Source organism: Echeneis naucrates, chromosome 4, assembly GCF_900963305.1.
Source record: "Echeneis naucrates chromosome 4, fEcheNa1.1, whole genome shotgun sequence".
Lineage (NCBI taxonomy): Eukaryota > Metazoa > Chordata > Actinopteri > Carangiformes > Echeneidae > Echeneis > Echeneis naucrates.
In genome coordinates this window covers 17895587-17915807 of record NC_042514.1, presented here as the reverse complement: position 1 = coordinate 17915807, position 20221 = coordinate 17895587, and the positions used below count along the sequence as shown (strand labels likewise).

The 20221-nt window shown below is 39.9% G+C and overlaps 1 protein-coding gene across 1 annotated transcript; it reads right to left on the bottom strand.

Annotated features, from left to right (window-relative positions):
• Window positions 1-8846: 8846 nt before the first annotated feature.
• atg4c (autophagy related 4C, cysteine peptidase) lies at window positions 8847-19760 on the bottom strand. Its single transcript, XM_029500941.1, has 11 exons — window positions 19608-19760; window positions 19367-19487; window positions 18788-18871; window positions 17558-17788; window positions 15569-15908; window positions 14505-14575; window positions 13206-13393; window positions 12895-12973; window positions 12043-12119; window positions 11443-11562; window positions 8847-11045 (listed from the first exon to the last, which is right to left on the bottom strand). The coding sequence occupies exons 2-11, from the start codon at window positions 19440-19442 to the stop codon at window positions 10878-10880; spliced, it is 1434 nt and encodes a 477-aa protein (XP_029356801.1). The 5' UTR covers window positions 19443-19487; window positions 19608-19760; the 3' UTR covers window positions 8847-10877.
• Window positions 19761-20221: the final 461 nt, after the last annotated feature.

Sequence of the window (20221 nt, the reverse complement as noted above, 5' to 3'; positions counted from 1 at the left end):
TATTTTACAATACTTTTACATTATTTTATACATCCTGGTAAATTTAAAAGGCTCAAAATTCATTTGAAAACCTTTGTTGAATATCTGTATAGTTATAACCAACAATATTAATATTGATAATTCCCTCAAATTATATCAGTAAAAGTAATTATACTGATATGGAACAGTGAAAAAGGTATTACGCAATTGTAATACAACAAAGAACAACACTAAAATTGTCACGTTTGTTTTGAGTAAATGTTTTTTTACTCTTTTCATTAGCATAATCATATTAAAACTTGTCTCAAGAAAAGAAAACATTTTCAGCTTGAAAACTGCATTGCACCATTAATGCAATTTTAGCTCTAAGAGAAACGTGCAAATGGGGAGCGTGCAATGTATGTCCACTGGAAGAGATTTCCCCCATCCTTCCCCACGCCGACTTGTAACAATTGGTTACTGCCCGGCAGACAAGTCGCCAGCAGGCCTCACGTCACGTCTGCATCAGGATGCAGCCCGCTGTCCCCTTGCCCCACTCGGCTCAGCGCAGCTCAGCTCTGCAGCCAGCCTGCGATGATAAGTCACCCAGCCAGCCAGTATTGATTGGGGGTCCTCGAGGCTTATACAAAGGCAAGCAGGGAGGTGACTGATTGTGTTTTACAGAGAACATTATCACTCTACTCAACACAAGAGGGTCGACAGAATTTCCTCGCCCAAGAAATGGAGACGACCACCTGGGCTGGGAGTATATGACTTGACTCACTGAAGCGCTAAGTCCAATTTGAAAGCCAAATTGTGAGGCTTAGAACAAAGAGGGGGGAAAAAAAGAAATGGTTACAGTTTGTCTGGTGATTTTTCTCCTTTTAGTGTTGACCAGTCCATATAATACTACCCTTTCTATTTGCTGAATTTTCTATAAATTCATAAAAGCACTGAAACAAATTACCACCTTCTGTACGTGCTCTGCATGCTCTCACTTGACAGCCCACAAAGAGTTTCCCTTAGTCAGTATAGCATCAGTCTTTGTCTTATTTTTCCACCTTCTATTTAGTTCTTTGATAATATCGTAGGATACTGGAGCCGTAATGACTTTTTTCAAAGGTAGGCTGCTCTTCTAGTTTTAAAATGTTAAGAACTTTTCGCACAAAGCATTTTTGCCAGAGCACAGACTTTGTTTTTATTTGTTCTGCTTGTAGATTAAATGTGGAACAGGATGAGAGCTGCTCCCACTCAACGCCATAATCCTCAACAGCAGATGATCGTGACTGATAAAAAAAAAAAAAAAAAAAAAAAAAAAACTGCTTCAATGATGGTGCCCTTGAGTTTACCTTCACCTCTTCAGCTTTAACTCGTCTCTTCTCCCCTCACCTCTCTTCTCCTCTCCTCCTGACCGTCTTTCTTGATTCATTTTCTACCTAAATAAAGCTTGCATTCTCTCTGAGTAATCAGGCAAGAGTATCAGGATCTAATAGACTCACACAAGCTCCCTTATCAGCCAGGTGCAATCTGAAGCTGCTGCCTCTTAACAAGGAATTAAACATTTTTCCATGCTGCTGCCAGCACTTTAATTGATTGATGCTAAAAGTTTGGAAAATAAAAGCCTGGTGCGTCAGGCACGGCGTTGCTTTTCAGGCCCTGCCGGACCCTGTAGTGGGAGAAGCCCTGGATTAGAAGTGGCAGCTCGCATTTTCAGCATCAGCCGGTCCTGTCATCCCTGCCCAGGCTGGATGTGTGTCGGTGTGAGTATGTGCGATTGTATGTGTGTGTGGCATGTGTGTCTGCCACTTCACATGGAGAGCAGCGGCTGAAAGACACATGTACTCGAAATAAGGGAATCAATAGAACACTTAATGAACAATTAGGAGAACAGCTGTAGGGCTGTCAGACACCCATCTGTACACAGATCTGCTCTGAGAGGGAGAGTGAGAGTGAGGCTCCGAGGCTCCGAGGCTCCGAGGCTATCGCTCCAGGACATGTGCAACCCCCCGCTTTAGCCTATCTACATCCATTTACCCTCCCTCTGCTCCAAGCTGTGGGAGCCAGGCCCAATTTAGCCAAGCAGACCTCCATCTCCCTCCATCCCTCACCTCACATTAGCAGGAGAACCCTCTAAAGATATGGAAATGGCACAGGACATCCTTCAGGCTTGTGTCAGGAGAGGGAGGATCGATAAATTTGACAATCCATGGCATTTAATTAAAATGGCTGCCGGAAGCAAGGCAGTTTGTTTTTCTGTGTGGGAGCTAGCCCGGCGTTTATTGCTCAAATGAATACATAAGTATATTCATAAGCACCCTGTACATTAAATCCACCTCACTCTTTCAGATGGGTTGGGGGGCCTTTCAACTTTCAACGCTGAGTGAGCACCTGGACGGATGAAATTAATATCTCCACCGCTCCCCCCAGTGACTTTTAACGTATTCTGGATGCATAAAGAGATATCCACTTCAACAAGGGCACTGACAAATGAACATCAAGCGCAGCCAGCTCTCCTGATTTGCCTGTCTGTGACAGTGGCGACCTTATGTGCCAGTCAGTACGAAAAATAGTCAACAGTAAACGTACACTGACAGAGGCGTTGGATAGATAGGTTCAGCCTTCGTCTGGGTGTCTGGCGTTTTCACATGTGGATCAGCAGGCTATGACTGACAGCTATTATGGTTAACTAAGCACAGGGATTGGAGATCAGTACCAGAGGATGGGCAAAGTCTGATAATTGACCTTGTACAGCCTTTCCGTCGTTCTTTATTAAAACTTCATTTAAAGAAGAACAACCCCGGGTGGCTGCTGCTGAAGACTCTTTATCTCTCCCTCCCTCAGCAGCCATAATGGATTACATAGGAATCCATTATGCATTCCACACAAGAAAAAAGTAGGGACCAAGACCTGCTTAAAAATATATTTTTAGTACTGAAAATTAATGTGTTCACAGAAGCCACTGAATCATTTTAAATGTTCTTTTTTAGTATATTAGGTATATGTGTTGAAAAGACCTATATTTCAATGAGGCTGTGGGCCCAGCAGTGTGAGAGTAATGGGCGTGCTAATTTATTCATGATTTTAGCTGTGTCGTTATCTGTGTTTTTTCTTGTGGTTGTTATTGTATTGTTTAATAGTGTGTACTGCTGTGAAATCTATATTGTTGTGGAACACTGCTGCACTTCTGCCTCTCGAGGAGTTTAAAAACATCAAGGTTGAAATAATCCGCACGCATTCTCTTTAAACTACTTACATTTCTACACAGTTGGCAGGATATGCACACATGCGCACACACACACACACACACACTTTGCACTCCATTGAAACGACCATTGTATAAAGACTATATTTAGGTCAAGATCTTTCTAAGTTGTGCCACCCAGACTGTAGCCCAACCTGATACCTCCTGACACATTGCAGTCCAAAGTGTGAAATTAAAAGACTTTTGTGAAGTTGCAAAGCTACCTCACTCTACAGCTTTTGCTCATGTAATGCCATTTCATTGTCTGTATGCGTTTGTGTGTGTGTGCGTCAACTGAGAAGGGTAGGGTACTCTGCACTGTTTTGATAGCAGTTTTTTGTTTTTTGTTTTTTTTTTTGAATGCCAAAAAGGCAAAAATTACATAATTGGTGGCTGCATTACAGTAACTGTCTTTCTTCCAATACCTTGGCCTTGCTGTTATCATTCTTGTTAGTTTCCATGGTTTACCAATGCAAGTAAATGGCAGATAGCAATGATAAATGTTATAAGCTCCATCTGTGCTTGCAAAAAATAAAAAAAGAGAAAATAATTCTGCTGTAAAGAAGTTCTTTACAGAGAGTCTTCAAGAAACAAATGGACTAAGAGCATTTGGTACCTTTAATAGCCCCAAAAATCCAGATAAACTTTACTGACCAAACTTCACTGGAGACTCCAGGCTGTGTGACTGTCGCCGGTCTCATTATAACTGTTCCATAATACCTAATTCCTTTTTTGTGAAGCTAAACTTAGATATTAGTCAGGATTTGACATTTTGCTGAATATACAGAATATTTTTTTTATATTGTGATGTTTGCAATAATATGTTTGGGGGGGGGGCACCGAGGATTTCTACATATTTCTTCTTTTGCTTCCTATATGCACCAACCATCAGCATTAAAAAATAATAATTAAAAAAAAAAACTTACATGGTGGCATGATACCATAACTGACATTTCTGCTTTCCTCCGTCTTACTCACATAGCCTTTCTCATATGCACACTCAGCAAACTGCAGCTTTAATATTTGCCTTGGACAATGGTCCACTCATTGTCCACTCAAGAGTTTCAAAATACAGAATGATTATCAGGTGTATAATTTTTTACAATTCTAATTTCTGGGGTATTAAAAGGTTAGATTGCACCATTAGGTTGACTGTGAGCACAGGTGCTGATTAAGTTGATTCACTGAGGCAATTACAGCCAGATCCCCTTTAATTACTGTGGGTTTTATTGCAACTGCATGATAATGGCACACAGGGCCTGCAGGAGTTTTAGATGGAGATGAGATTGCAAAGTCTCCCACACAGACACAAATCTGCAGAATGGAGGAGATCTTTCAGAGGCACACACACAAAGATGGGCACACAAACACGTGCAGCCTTACACACTAAAATATGCACACGCAAGTCACGAAGAAAAGAGGGGGGAAAAAAGAAGAAGCTTAAAACGGAAAAATTCTGTCTTTCTGTCGTTTTTTTTCCCTCTCGATTTATCTCACTATGTCACACGCACACCCATACTTGGTGTCATTAAGCAGAAGGGGGGGAATACTAACTTGACAAAACTTACAGGCCACAGCATGGCAGAGACTGATGTTAGTAACACCCCAAGAGTCAGTAAACGCTAAGACTGCTGGAGTTTGTGTGTGGTGGATGGTACGCAGTCCTACATTCATAGCATGTCTTGCCACACACATTTGCACACACAGACAGGCTGACACCCTCCTAACCTCCGCCTTCCATTCACACAAATGCACAACACACTTTCCATCCTGCTCAACACGGGCATGCAATAAGAAACAAGTCGACAGCTACACAGCAGGCAATATCCCCTGCCTTCAGCCTCGGTGCTGATTTCGGATGCATCTGGTTAGTAAAAGCTGACAGAGGGCTGGCCATGCCTCAGAGGACAGCAGAATGAGGAATTTCGGCGTTCCTCCACATCACCCCTGAGATGCAGGAAACACAAAGGAGTGGACCCCCACCCCTAAGAGACACACACACAAACACAACCTGTGACATGCTCCCAAGATTCCCTGTCACCAGGAATGGAAATCGAAAGCGGCACACACATCCGTTATCTAAATGTTAACTTCAGTACCCTTCTTGTTGTCACAGCCGGGCGAGGTCAGCCAACACTGGGTGAGAAGCTTTGCTTTGGGCCTCTGCCATGGTACATAGCTCTTAACAAGAAAAAAAGAATATGATGCAGACCAGCGGCATTAGAATAGAAACTTGTTGTCTTTTAATAAGTTTTGTTACATTGAAATAGTCAATGAAACTAAGGAAGCAGCTTTCCTTCTGGTTTATTTCTCCGCAAAGTCAAGTTGCATGTATGCAATAGTTTGATTCAAGCAGTGATGAGCAATCCCCTCATTATTTTAATAATTTAGCTACCAGGCAACATCTGAATATTTGTATTTAAAATACATATAATATATATATGACATGACATGATATGATGTCTGGAAAAAAAAAAAAGAAAAAAGTTAATCTATCAAACAGAAGTTAGTTACCTATGTTAAACAAATTCTGATTGATTCAGAGATGCTCTAAGGCAGCGTCCTGCTTGCTGACAGCAAGTTGGGAAGATGAACTTGATAATTTTCTTTGAGATCAGTTTCTTCTAAAACCAGCATTATATGATATTTAAAAAATTGACTCACTGCGCTATTTTCCTTGCGAAAGCCACATGGGCTCATATACCTATTGATCCAAACATTACTTGTCATTACCTTGCTTTAACCTTGTTCAGATTCACGATGAGCTGGAGCCACAAACTGTTGATGAAAACCAGCTAACAAAAAACATCGAGCATCGCATGATAACCTTAACCCTACATCTGAGTAACATGGTTGAAATCAGTATTACAGTATAATCATTTACAAAGTCAATAGTCCTTATCCTGGACTGTTTGGAAAGGTGCTATATCAAGCTGTTATATCAATAAAGTTAATTATTTTTATAATTATGTAATAATTAACTTAAGTTAACTTCTCAGCGTTTCAATTCACAGTCAAGCTGTCATCGTTTAACATCTCGGCCGAACAACATGACCGTATTATCTTTAATACAAATTCTTAGCAATACATTGATCATCTTACATCCTTAGATATTCATTTGTGCATCTTAAGCTATTATCATCAGTGCACTGGTGATTCCCAAAACATTCAGCACATGACACGTTCTCCAGAGGAAAAAAGTTCAAGAACCTTTGACCTTGCATGTATTGTAGGTCATGTTCACACGGCAGAGCACCCTTAAAGCTCCTGTCCCGGGTGGTGCTGATTAATCGCAGAATTATGACATCTGTCTGGCTTCAGCCCAGAAGAGATGTTTGAGGCATGCAATGCCTCAGCACTTCTCCAGGAGCTCTACTGAGGGAGGGGGTAGAAGGAGATGGGTGGAGACAAGTGGACAGTTGCATGGACAGACTTGAGACTCCGAATGCAGTCTGATGCAGTACAGGCGCTATTTACGCTCTGACGGCTGCGGGATCCGGGAGCCGGATATATTTAGCAGCCTAGAGATATCACAGCGAGATGAGATTTCAAAGTGAAGTACCTGTTTGAAGATGCATGGCATTCCACAAGGGTGGGCAAGGGCTACTGGGTATAAATCTTGCACCCCTGCACCTGGTGTGAAGACAGGGAGGGAGTGTGACACCTAAGATTTAGAATGACTTACACACAAGCTGTACATGTGTAAACTACACACTCGTCCATATAAATTTACACACTAGTTATGAATGGAGAAGACCAGACAGATCACTTTTTAACAGTTTGAGATCCTCACACAGACAGACAGACACACACACACACACACACACACACACGCAGGCACAATCACAGCCTGTGCATATTGTATTTTCCCCTGCATCTTTTCCTTTCTGTTAAATCTAATTCACTTGGATCTTCTCAGTGTCATCCATCACAGTCTGATAATGGCTGGAGGAGATCCTGAGAGCCACAGGGTGAGAGGGAATAGAAACGACACTTTGTGGTGTGTCAAAGTCATCCTCTTCCGCACAGCTAAATGTCACAAATTTGATAATATTGTCATGGAAGGGAGAGCAGTTTTGCATGTTGACATTGTGTGTGCAACACTCAGAAAGCTTATGATACATCACTCCGTACTGAGAGGTATGTGTAACTTCCATAGCTTTGCAAGCAACATCATCTTGCACTGTATTTGTAAATGCCACTATGTTCATAGTTTTTCCATATTAATTAATTCAATTATTAATTCTGGGTTTTATCAAAAAGATTATGCTTTTGTGATAATCTTGTCAAAGTTTTGTCAAGATTCAAAATATGTCATTACATCCTGCATTTGATGATTTGAAGACACGTAAAGAACAAATGAGCCTAAATTACTTTAATGGCTTATCTTAGTATCAAAATTCATCTGACTGCTATTATTCCAAGGTCTTGTTGCCCCCAATGTGGGGTACATACATAATCGTGTCTCCATTCCAATGTCAGGGATATCTAAAGATGCTAGAAGCCCTTGCTTGACCCTATTTGCTATTGACCCCTCTAAAAACTGCCTCCCACAGGCAATCTCTTCCTTTAGTTGACACCAAAATAAAATCTTTATTGGGTGTCTCTGTGTCTTCATGTCTACCCCCTTCTCACACACTTCCCATCCATCCATCCATCCATCTGTGGAACAGAGGAATGACTCTCTTTGTGAGGAATTTTCCCCACTGCAGATTAGATTCTCAGGAATCTGCAATGTCAATGACACTTTAGGCAGTTGTGTTAAACGGTAGGGCATCGTGGTGTGTGTGTGTGTGTGTGTGATGGGCTTGCTTTTTAAAGCTGCCACTAGCTTATTGCATTTCCCCTGAGCCTACGACTCATTAATCAAATATTCATATATGCCCTGTAAATACATGGAGAGCACAGTCAGCCCCTCATTGTGCTCTGTGCCCCCCAGCACAAGTGCTCCTTCATATTTCTGACAAAAAACCCCAAATGTCTCATCCCCTTCCTACACCTCCCTCCTGTCCATCCAACCCTCCCTCTTCCTTTCCATTTTCCAAAGCTGAAGAATTTCGCCGGTCCTTTTCCTGCGGCTTACTTAATGTCCACACAGCCGGTCAAAAAATAAAAAATAAAAACAACCCCACCCCCCTAAAAAAAAATGGATGGACACACAGATGAGACAGGAGATCTAAATGATGCCTTTATGCGCTTTGCCTTTGCTTTTCCATGCTAGAGAAGGGAACAGATGAGGGATTCTTCTTCCACTCCATCCATCCATCCTCACCTTTGCCCCAGCGCCCCACAGAGTGAACAGTTCCCTCCTTTAAAAAGCACAGCTCATCATAATACAAGAATTTGTATTGTACAGGAAAACAGTCCAGCATAGCTCAAACTAAGGGGCAACAGACATATTATCCATGGTAACAGAGCTTTGCACACAAGGATATTTTCTTTTCCTCACAGAGGAACACAATTGCTGCCAGTGTCACTGGGTCACATTTTTTCCGGTCCCTGGTTAATGGGCTGTAGAGATGGTTAGCACGTACGATTAGTTTTAATCTACTACATTTGACTGGGAGAGAAAGGAACTGAATATATTTCAGCGCACAACTGAGGTTTGTATGTAGCACAGAAAAAGATGCAAACTATTTTTCTCTTCTTTTTTTTTTTTTTATTCTTCCAGAGTCACTTCAGATTCTTAGTGGACACAAAAGAATAAAGTCAATAGAGAAAGAAAGAAAGAAGTATGTATTAAATTTATTAAGTTAATCTAAGCAAAATAATAAAAAGACATGTAGTTGATTTTGAGGCAGGAAAGTGATAAAATAAGATTCAAGTATCTGTGAAACTGTGTTTTTGATTCATGAAAGTGCGTGGCTTTTGTAGCATAATATGTATTAAACCATACCTCTTCACTCCTAGTTTAAGTGTAGTTATTTGTAAAAGTGCTTTATAAAACAGACACATTTTGTCACTGATTGTTTGGGAATCGAGCTGGAAAAAAATAAATACGAAATATGAAAAATTATATGAAATCTTGCAAAATCTATCATGCTTTGAAATAATTGGACAAAACTGTCACCAGGACACAACATCATGTAATTATACTGATGATTGGTGTTTCTCTATATTGCAATTCCCTGAATTTAAGTGTCTTCACTCAGCCCTTTAGTTTTTTCCCCAACTGTTTAAATACAAATTTACACAATTCAATGCCTTACTTTTTCTGAATTTAAATAATAAGACAAATACACAAGTGCTAAATCTAAAAGCAAAGATTCATAGAATCTTTTTCTGTATGTTTAAGCTCATTATAATTCATGTCAAATCCCTGACTTAACAGTGTGTCTTCTTTGTTACTTGCCTTTGATTATTTAATATACATTATTACTACCTGCACTTTAATGATGGCCAGCATTATTTCCTCCGGACTGAGGAGTTCTAAGTCATCGACAAAAGTTGGGACATGCATCAGAATTGTTTGCATTAACTTTCAAGGCTTCACCTATTTCCACTTGTACAGAGATGCACTAAGTGAACTGATGACTTGATCCTTGAAAAGGCCTGAAATTTTCAATAGAGAAAGGAAAAATGTGTGTGTGTTCTAAAACCTTTGACCCACTAGTATATATGCAGTACATACATTTACATCCAAAGCATCCTTTTGTAAAAGGTAATTAATAACAGAGAACGCTTCCTGAGGTGTATCACAAAACATCACCATCTCTCCTGACACCACTGCTTAACATAACACACCATGACAGAGTGGAAATGAATAGTGCTCAAAAATACCAAGACAAGCAAACGAGCATATCATCACACAACACCATCATATATTATTGCTAAGAAATTAGTTTCTGGTGTGAAGAAATGCTGGGATCATTATTGAAAGATTTCCCCTCAGAACTTGTGCTAGTGTTGAGGTGTTTTGGAGAGGTGAAGAATTCATACTGCTTGATGAAATGTTTTTAGGAGACTAGTTTGTAAAAGTTACTTTGCTTTACCTTCAAAGATTGCTGATGTTCTTTAACTATTAGACTTTTACTATACCTCTGTCAGGCCATTGCGAGCCAAACAGAAACTCTGTCTAAATACTTTAAGTGTAGTCTTTGAAAACTGTTTAAAGTGGGTCAACACAGCTTTTTAGTCCTAGTTGCTACTGCCACAATGTTCACCTTGAATTGACAAAGTGTGTCAAAGTGAAAGTGCTGAACTGAGCCTCTGTGCTAATTATAATCGCATTTCTTTGAGACTCCAACATCATCAGTTGTTCTGTGTAAACTGTCCTTTACTAAATCTCTAAAATCTGTTGTGTTGATAAAGTTACTATCACCATAATCATCTTTCATCCAAAGAAGTAGAAATAATCATGGGAAATGATTATTGTCCTGAATGTTGCTGAAGGGTGAATAGCAATGTCATGTCTTTGGCACCAAAGCTTCCTGACAAATTATTCAGTATTCAAGCATTGCCAGGCACCAAATACGAATCCAACCAGTTATCATCAATTTAGTCTAAAATTGCTCAGCAACAAAGTTTCCAGGATGTTTACGCAGAATTACTGTGGTTTAGAGCACAACAACCTTCAGCGCCACAACAGTGTCAGAGACAAGCCTCTGGATACTGAGCCGTTTGAATCCTGAAAAAGTAGCGAAGTCCCTTCTCTGTAATCCTTTTTTTACCAGGGCTGTCAAAGCAACACAAAGTCCCCAGCAGTGGTCACTGATTTCCTTGGATCACGGATGAAAGGCCATTCTCTCTTCTCTGGGGTCAGGCCTGCCGACAGGTCGTAATCCCTGCCGTGACCTTGCACGAAAGTGAACGCTGGGTATTTCTCCTTTGCCAGTGGCTGCAGCACCTGGAGCGACAATAGACCTCTGTTTCTGAGGCGTGCTACTGCTACACTTTATAGATGAATTTCAACACTTGAAGTAACAAAAGGCATATTCTCTCTCAGACTGTAACTATAGAAGGAGAGTCCTCCACGCAGAAGCCTGGTAAGTTTAAGGAGGGAAGACTGCTTCATAACATATACCTGATTTGCTGACTGGTAAAGTGAGAAGCGAGACAGATTCATGGCTAAATGGTGCCACCTACTGGTCAAATTCTATTATACTGACAACATTTGCCTGCACAGAAAGCAGGTGCAATATACAACAATATTAAAATGATGATACTATTTGTGAAATGGTAATGACAATTATGGATTGTGGGGTGATATTTAAGGCCTCCTGTTTTAAGGCAGCACCACTCACCTTAGTCAGCTCTTGGCTGATTCTTTCATAGTCTTGGATACTTCTAGAGTAGAAACCTATGGTACAGCTTGGGTCCATCTTGCTGAAAGGCATCTTTTTTGGTGAGGGGCAATGATATGACTAGACAAAAAGAGACAAGATACATCTAAAAATATGCATCAAGCTGAAGGGGCAGATAACTGCATGGCATACACACACTTCATAGTAGCGTCAACACAAAAATAGCTGTATTCTGCATCATTTGATGAATGAAATCTTATTTATCTGCTGTCACAGCATCTATGAATTTACAGCTCTAGTGTGTGTCACATTGTATATCACAACATGCAAAAGCATAAAACAAAGTTGCCATACAGTGCTATGTGCTGATTTTTATGTATGGGTCCTGAAATATTCAGGCTTGCAGTGCCTTATCCTGTATTTGCCGTATTTCTCTTAAGTGGCAGCTTCACACATCTGAGCAGAAAATAAATCAGCAGATAGGGACTCTGTAATTGGGCCGAGGGCTGCTTTAAGATTCATACCCTTAAGTACTAACAGAAACTATTAAATTCACATTACTGGGACCCCAGTCAGCTCGTCTGTGTAATTTCACATTACCTGGAGAGGGAAATCGCTGGTGCTGACATCCACAAAAGACTGACAGTAATGAGGGTCCATGTAAATCAAGCTGTCATCTGCAAGGACAAAACAAAAGACAAGTTATTCAAAAACATTGGATTATTACAAAAACGCGCTTCTCTCCAATTTCTATGCAGAGTAGCTCAAAGTCACCTGCTCAGTCTACTGTTAGGATTTTGTGCGTCAAATATGCCTCCCAGAAGGTTGTTGCTTTTTAATATCCACCAGGGTGGATTAAATCCTGCATAATCAAATGCGTTTGTACAAGCACATTCTTTACACCCACAAAAAAGAGCTTGTCATTTAATTTTTGTGTGGGGGAATTACTTTTATAAACATGCAATTATATTCCATGATTTGCATATGATAAATGCAGTGCTGGGCTGAGCCTTGGCAGCAAGAATGTATTGCTTGTCATTTAGACATCATCCACCACTGTATTTCAAATTGGTAAAATGTAAATGCGTAAATATTGACTGCCAAGATGTACAACTGAAGGTTCCTCCTGGCTTCTGAAGGTGATGAAGAGTGGCTCACTTTGGGGCCAGATGAAATTTAATGCATGCCTCCTATGGAAATCAATTACAGCTTACAACTTGGGAGGTTTACTTGTGATAAATGGGTGAGGCTTTGATGGGTCAGAGAGAATAAAGTAAGCCCTGCTTCACTTGCTCCCATCTCCACTCCTCTCCGTTTTTCTCACACAAACAGGAATACATTAACTTACTTTGTCTCTTTACATAAGAAGGGTATATTATGCAAAATAATATGCTATTCACATCAACTGCGCTCTGTGAGTCTTTGTCTTTTTTCCATTAAGCTAACACTAACCTTGAAATCCTACAAAGTAGCAGGCCTGTTTGGGCTTCCCTCCGATGATGCCTATGCAGTACTCCAGACTCAGTATACTCTGAGTGAACACAGAGGGACACAGAAACAAACAAACTGATTCAAAGCCTAAATGCTTCCATTAAATGTCTCTTATTCAACACAACGGCCATTTCCAATTTACAGTATCATTACTCTTTAACCCCTGTGATGCTTTGAACCAGTTGTTTTAAATATATGAATGTGTATGTACCACTCTGTCATCAAAAACAACAGAGTTCTAATACAGACTCTAACTTACAAATATGCCTCACCTTTGCAAAGTCAAAGTACTCAGGGTTTGTCTTCTCCCCTCCCAGCCTCACAGGGATGAGGATGACGACGGCTCGGCTCTCTGGCAGGGTGGAAGCAGATGCTGGAGGAGAAGGGGCATCTGATCCCTCAGCAGAGGCCTGTCCTGCTTTTGGTGCCCTGTGGCTGTCAGCGACATCAGCGCTGTACACTATGGACGATCAACAACTGGTCAAATATGGTGGGTCGTGATGTCTCTGTCTGTGTCCATTTTGTCAAGCCATCAGATAGTCTGTGCCTTCAAAAGTCCCTTAATTTTTCAAATTCTACTTACATATAGACATGAATATGTATAGTTCTACTACATGTACGTACAATATATATGTATATAAATAAATAAATTCATATTATATCCATATAATATGCTGGAGGTGGTTTGCTGTAAGCCTCACAAATTAGGCTAAATTTTGAAACATTTCATTGTATGTAAAATAACACCTTATTTCTCTTTACACTGTAGGAAACAAGAGCATAAAACTTTATTTTATGCATTTTATTGCTTTTCATCAATCAAATCCCTCCAGAAGAAGGTGTCATTCTGTTTTTACTCTTCTTGAATACAGTTGTATCCACACAACCAGATTAAATTAACTAGAGTATTTGATAAATACTTCTTTACTTTACTGTGTGTTATTCGTCTTCAGTTGTTACAAATTTAAGCTCATGTTTCTACATCAATGGTATTGTCCGACCAGCAAACCCAAAAAGAAATAAAGTCCATTTACATGCATATAAACTAGGGAGAAAACGGAATCCATCACTAATAATAGATGACTTTCATAGTTAAATATCAAGATTTCGGTTGATGGAAATGTTATCAATCAAGTTATAATTTCAGCATTAGATTTTATTATGTTGATTATCAATTTCCTGTGACCCTGTACAATTAAGCAGTATGGCCAATGAATGCATGAATATTTTGTGTGTTGCATAAACATACTAAACTGCCATTTTCAGGGTAATATCAGTCTTGTCCAACACCAAGGCACCCATTCTCACTCCAAATATCCTCTGTTCTGGCTATTGGGAAGACAAACTTGAATGAAAACAAAGGTCACTGAGGTTAAGGAGAGGCTGGAGTGGGTGGTCAGATCTGAAATATACACAGTTAAACTCATGTCATCACCCTTAGCAGCTTCACAATTTCGCAGCAGCAGCAAAGAGTGAGTAGAAAAAGAAGGGTCAGTTGTATTGTGCCCAGCACCCGTTTTTATTTATTTATTTATCTATCTATCTATCATCAACAGACTTATCTTTCATACCTGTGCAGTCCTGGGAGACATAGGCAGTTATACCCGCCAAGGCAGGGTCCATCGCCTCCTCGACAGCTTTCCTAAGAGCGAGGGAGAAAGAGGTGAGGAGGACGGAGAGAGAGGGTGAGAAAGTGAGTGAGGAGAGGGAAGTTTATACATGGAATCTGCTACTTAAAGATCCGGGTTTCATTTATAAGGATGACCTTAAAAACACTGATGTAACAAATGTAAAAATGTATTAACCGATGTACAATTAGTGCATCTATTCAAAGATATTTTTACTGCAATACTGTATGTTTGAATAAATTATGCCTATACTGTTGACTTTATATTGAATAATCAATGAGCGTATTTACAATATGCAGATGTTGCTACCACTTTCTCAAAAACACTGATGCTGAACACATTGAAAGTAGATTTAAGAAATAATATTGAAGAAAACCAATGTAACATGACAACACAAAAAAGGTCAACACTGAGAACAGTTAGGTCCCCTCAAATTTAAGTTGAAAGTCAGCACTTAAAGCAAATTTTGATTGTTTCATTTCAAATCCATTGTGGTGGTGTACTGAGCTAAAATGCTACATGGACCAAATTGTGTGGGGTTTTTTTCCCCATTTTTCCTGCTTCTAATATATCAACTTTGGTGCCATGAAGAGTTCAGTGTTCGTCACTTCATTTGTCCATTGTCTGATCTCTCCGCACTCACGCACGTGTGCACACACACACACCTTCCCTATATGGATAGAAAATTCATTGCACCATTGTGTTTAATATCATTTGTAAACTTTATGTTTTTATTACACAAAAAACTGGGAAAGATACAAAATAATATATCAATAATATATATTAATAATAATATAATGTGAACAAAAAATGTATCCTCATTACTGCTACAGAAGCCATACATTTTGTAGACATACAGAATAATTGATTGATTGAAATGGCTACCAAAATCCCTAATCTGTAGAATAATCACAACTAATTATTAATTTGTCATTTTTCTCAAAGTAATACCAGATAATTCTGTCACTGAAGTACAAGTAGGTGAAGGTGAAGTGTTTTAGACCTACTTGAGGATGTGTGCCACCACAGCAGGTCCATACCAGTCCCCTGCCTGTTTCCCCATTGCCAGACCAACGCTGACAAGCCTGTGGAGACCCAACTGAGCTGATGGGCTGTCCCCAAACCAGGACACCAATGTGCGGTGATATATCTCTTTCAAATGTGAATCTGCCTCCTTTGTGGATCGCTGGGACTGGACTTGAGGCATGGGTGGTAATTCAGGATCAGAAGACCTATGAGATCCTTGCAGAGAAGCTTCCACAGAGGCAAACAGACGTTTGGCTGCAGTGGTTGTCCATGTCTCTGTGTCTAAAGGTTGGAGTGTCAGTGCTTTCGACCAGGTCCAGTCTGAAAAGAAAAAAAAAAAAATCATGAATAAAATATCAATCAACAGAACAGAACATAAGTAAAAAAATCACTTATGGGTACTATAGTTAGTAGTCCTGTTTTTTGCAATAAGCAATGGTGAGAGCACACAGCTTTTAATATGATTATTTGAAGTTTCTTGGCAATATCATGTTTCTGGCAAAAGCACATAATCTGCTTGATTAAAGGGTCACACAACAAACAATAAATTCCCAAAGAACAGTTGTTTAATCACTTTAAATCCCCATTTAAGAAGTTCTCAGAATTTTAAATTATGTTACTACTATCTTCTCAAAAACGCTGACAACACGTTGAGATTAGACTTCACAAAACAATATTGAAGAAAACATGACAACACAAAAAAATGTACTTATCATTTATGAAATCAATGGCTTACAAGTTTTGCAGAAATAGCCAAAAATTATAAAAGACAGCATGTTAAGCATCTATGATCATTCTCTGAATCTGATCATTGAACACATTAAAGTTTCATTTATGTCATATTTTTGAAGAACAAAAAGTCTTTCACGACATTGAATTTAAAGGTTTTTGCCTTAAACAGACAGAACCGTGTGTGCTTCTCTGGCAGAATGTGTTTCTGTTCAATTACAGGTATGAGTGTCCCAGTATTTCACTTTAACGGTGCCTTAGCCTTACAAACAGGGTGGGAGCCAAAGGCGGAGAGAATGGGAGTGGCCCAGACTATAAAAAGGGCCAGAGTAGAGTCTAAGCCATTAACAAAATGACCTTGATCCAAAGTGAATCAAAGTTAAATTGATCAATAAATATCCTTAAGTGGCAATTAGTTACTTTATAGAGAAATATTTCATCAGTGACATATTTTAGATTTGACAGAAGAAGAAGTTTTAAATATTGTTTTCTAAATGACTGCATTAAACCAGCACTGTCATCTCATTATGTGGAACCATAAAGTCTAGGACACTTCAGAGACATTAGTACTCACATAGATGTGAAGAATTCACTCATCTCAAATAGCTCACATGTACTAAATGAAACTTCCTGTTTCATGATGAGAATCAGAATACCCTCAAAACTGGCAATTAGTCCTGCTTAGAAAAAAGAAACTGAAATAAACAGCAAATGAAGAAACAATATATTGCCAATGTGCATTCCAATACTGACATACAGTGTTTGAATGAATCAATTCAGTTTAGGTTTCTGTATTGCTGGATGAAAGTTTCTGCTCATACATGCATATATGGGTGAACACCTGGGAGCTACAGAGAACAGGTTGTGTCCAAACAGTGTCTACTCTTAAGGCACTTCAGTGACTCTGCAACAAGGCTGAGAATCTTCTTCAGAGTGTGATAAAAAAAATGGATTTGTGTGGCACTATTTGGTTTGATATAATTATGAGATGCAAACAGCTCAAAAGAAATGATTTTCCTTTCTCGGATTGTTTGTGTAAAATGTTTTTCAGAGCCCTGTAAAGATGAGGAAATAATGTATTCTCTCCTTTCACTATAATTATGATTTTACTGGTCAGACAAGATGACTGATATGAATCAAGCTCCACCTTTGGCATTTTCGTCAACACTTTTGACATTTCTGAATGGACCACTGCAAAGAATTTTACTGTAATGCATGTAGGGTACCATGATTTCATTCACCTCTGCCCAAAACGTGAAGCATAAGTGCCTGAGCCAACATCATCTGCCCAGCTCTCAGCATGCATCCCCACCCACAGTCCGAGGTCAGGGTGGAGCCGGGTAAAGGAGGAAACTCCTCCCTGTAGGTCAGCCACACTCGAGACGCAAAATCCTCCCGGAAAGCCTCCACATTCCCCATGATGAAGTCCTCCTCAGAAGCTTCATAGCAGGCTTCTGTGAGCCTATTGTCATCTGAAGTAAAGCAAATGATTGTAGGATCAACTAGGTATCTACAGTTATAGCTGTTGTGTCAAGGTGAAAAACATACTGAAACAATTTAATCATGCATTATGAATTTTAAGAGTTAACTTTCACCCCTTTTTACTTTCATATTTTTGAGATCCACCTTAAAAGTTGTGAGACAATGTTTTCTGTAATCATTGGCGTGATCGGAGTTAGTACTGGTACTCAAAAACTTGGTCAACATCGTATTGGGGTGGTGCAATTAAAAGGAATCATCAAGTGCTGGTAGATGTTTTACTTCATGCACATACTTCCTTAATCAAATCCCACATGGCTGTTAATATTCTGAAACGATCAGCATGTCAGATCAGACTCTCGTGGAAAGCAGACCCGAATGGTAGAAATTCATCACATATAGCATTAGGTTTCTTCACTGTGATACCTTGCAGGGTGAAATTGTTGAATATTTAACCATGTGAACACCATTACACTGTATATGCAATTTAGTGCAGGGCAGTTTCCTGCTGTATGCAGACTATGCAAATGCATAGTGCCCCTCAAACCACTAGTGGGCCCCCTGTGATGAATGCCAGGCTCTAAAGGGGATTATTACCTGCTGTAACCGGGTAAGGAGGAAGGTGTAACTCACTCTCCTTAGACGGTGCTCAGCGCCCTGCTTGGAAGGGAATCATGTCTTGGTGTGGTGGTGAGAGCGGCCGACTCTCAACCCAAGTGTTGCAGGTTTGTGACCAGCTTTGAGCATGATTGGTTTTGTGTGTTTTTCACTTTCCTTTTCCCTTTTAAGTTTAAAAATAAATGTAGCTATAAGAATAAAATAAACCACAATGACAAGCTGCGGCTTCACTGCGGATGGTCTAAGGGATTATGAATCTCTCCATTACAGTTTGGCAAACATCATCTTGCAGAGGGCCCCCACAAAGCTAGAAATGGCCCTGACTCAGTGTATGTTTTAACTGCAGTTACTATGTATGTGACAGTGCACCATACCTTCAGTCTTAAAATGGTAACATTTTCCCAGAAGAAGCACCGGTGAATTTCTACTAAATGAGGTCTTTGACTTCAGAGCCCAACCTGAGACACACACACAAAAAAAAAGAAAATCACAGCATTCTGTCTTTCCACAATTTGTGATAGATTAAGCCCTGGTTGTAAACACAATAATTATTAGGTTTAATGTCAGGGAACTGTCATATACATTCAAATTAGTGTGGTCAGTATGAGGGCAAAGGGCTATTTAAAGGTGTGACTCAACAGCAGTAGGTGCCTGTCTCATCGTGGTGTATGTTTTATTCCTGCTGCCTCCTGGGTCCAAAGGGTTTACATGTCAGCATTTCAATTGTGCTAATTACAACGTGGACAACTGACAAATTTCAAATTTAGTAATACCAATAAGATTGAAAACTTTATTGACTTTTCGAAAAAATATCCCACTACAGTGATGCATAAACAAAACTCCACTGGCAACAATGTTTTTTCACGCATTCAGCAGGGACTTCAGCGTGAGTGGCAGAACTGAGTGTGCGCGTGTTCGTGCGTGTGTCTACTAGCTTCAAGCAAATTACTTACTGTACTTCACATTGTGCCAAACTGACAGGAACTTTGTCTTCAATTTTTCCACCTCGTCGCTCCCTTTATTCTCCATTTGAACCAGCAAGGGATGGAACCCATTCCCTCACAGGATACAAACCTTGGCGTGCACACCCAAAAACACACGCACGCGCACATGACGACACAGAGTTAAGTTTAGCAATATCCCTTGACAATTAAAAACGTGAACACAGCTGCCTCCAGTCACTACATCTTTTACCTTTGAGCTTCTTCAACCAAACGGTTTCCGCCCAACGCCGCTTTGTGCCAGCGTATAAATCGGCCAAATATTACGCTGTATTGTCCAAATATTCAAACAAAAAAAGTTAATCGTCCATGACGTCGTCAGTAGCTAAACACCGCCCTGCGATTGTCACTGTTTACACTTTGAGGAAGTAGAAGAATCACATCAGCCGATCTCGCGCGTTTTCCGCCGGGACCAGGGAGAGGAGAGGGCGGGCGAGCTCGATTTTCCAATCCGAGTAGCCTGAGCGGGCGGTGTTTAAACCGTTTGTCCCTCTGTTGACGTTGAACTGAATATTCTGCTTGTTTGGGCTATGTGTTGTAGCAAAACAAGCGGTCCCTGTTTTTCTAAAGGCGGGGCTACAACGATACAGCAAGATAAACATCTCTGCCACCCTCATAACATCACCACTGTATTTTCTCACGAAACCGCTGTTATTTCAATGCTGGTGACGGTTATCTAAAACAACTTTCACTATATCACGGCTACAGATAAGATAGTAAACACTGTTTATTTAAGCTATTATTGCACTAGTTATTGCAATTGAGCTGTTTTTTTGTGTTTTTTCTTTGCCCCACTTTATAATTTGC

What these genes read in the sequence shown, in the direction of transcription:
- atg4c (XM_029500941.1), bottom strand. Translation starts at nt 19,442, where the DNA reads ATGGAGAATAAAGGGAGCGACGAGGTGGAAAAATTGAAGACAAAGTTC. An exon ending in CTACTTTGTAGGATTTCAAG is followed by an intron (nt 12,120 to 12,894) that starts GTTAGTGTTAGC and finishes TTGTCCTTGCAG; the next exon opens with ATGACAGCTTGATTTACATG. An exon ending in CCAGCGATTTCCCTCTCCAG is followed by an intron (nt 11,563 to 12,042) that starts GTAATGTGAAAT and finishes CTTTTTGTCTAG; the next exon opens with TCATATCATTGCCCCTCACC.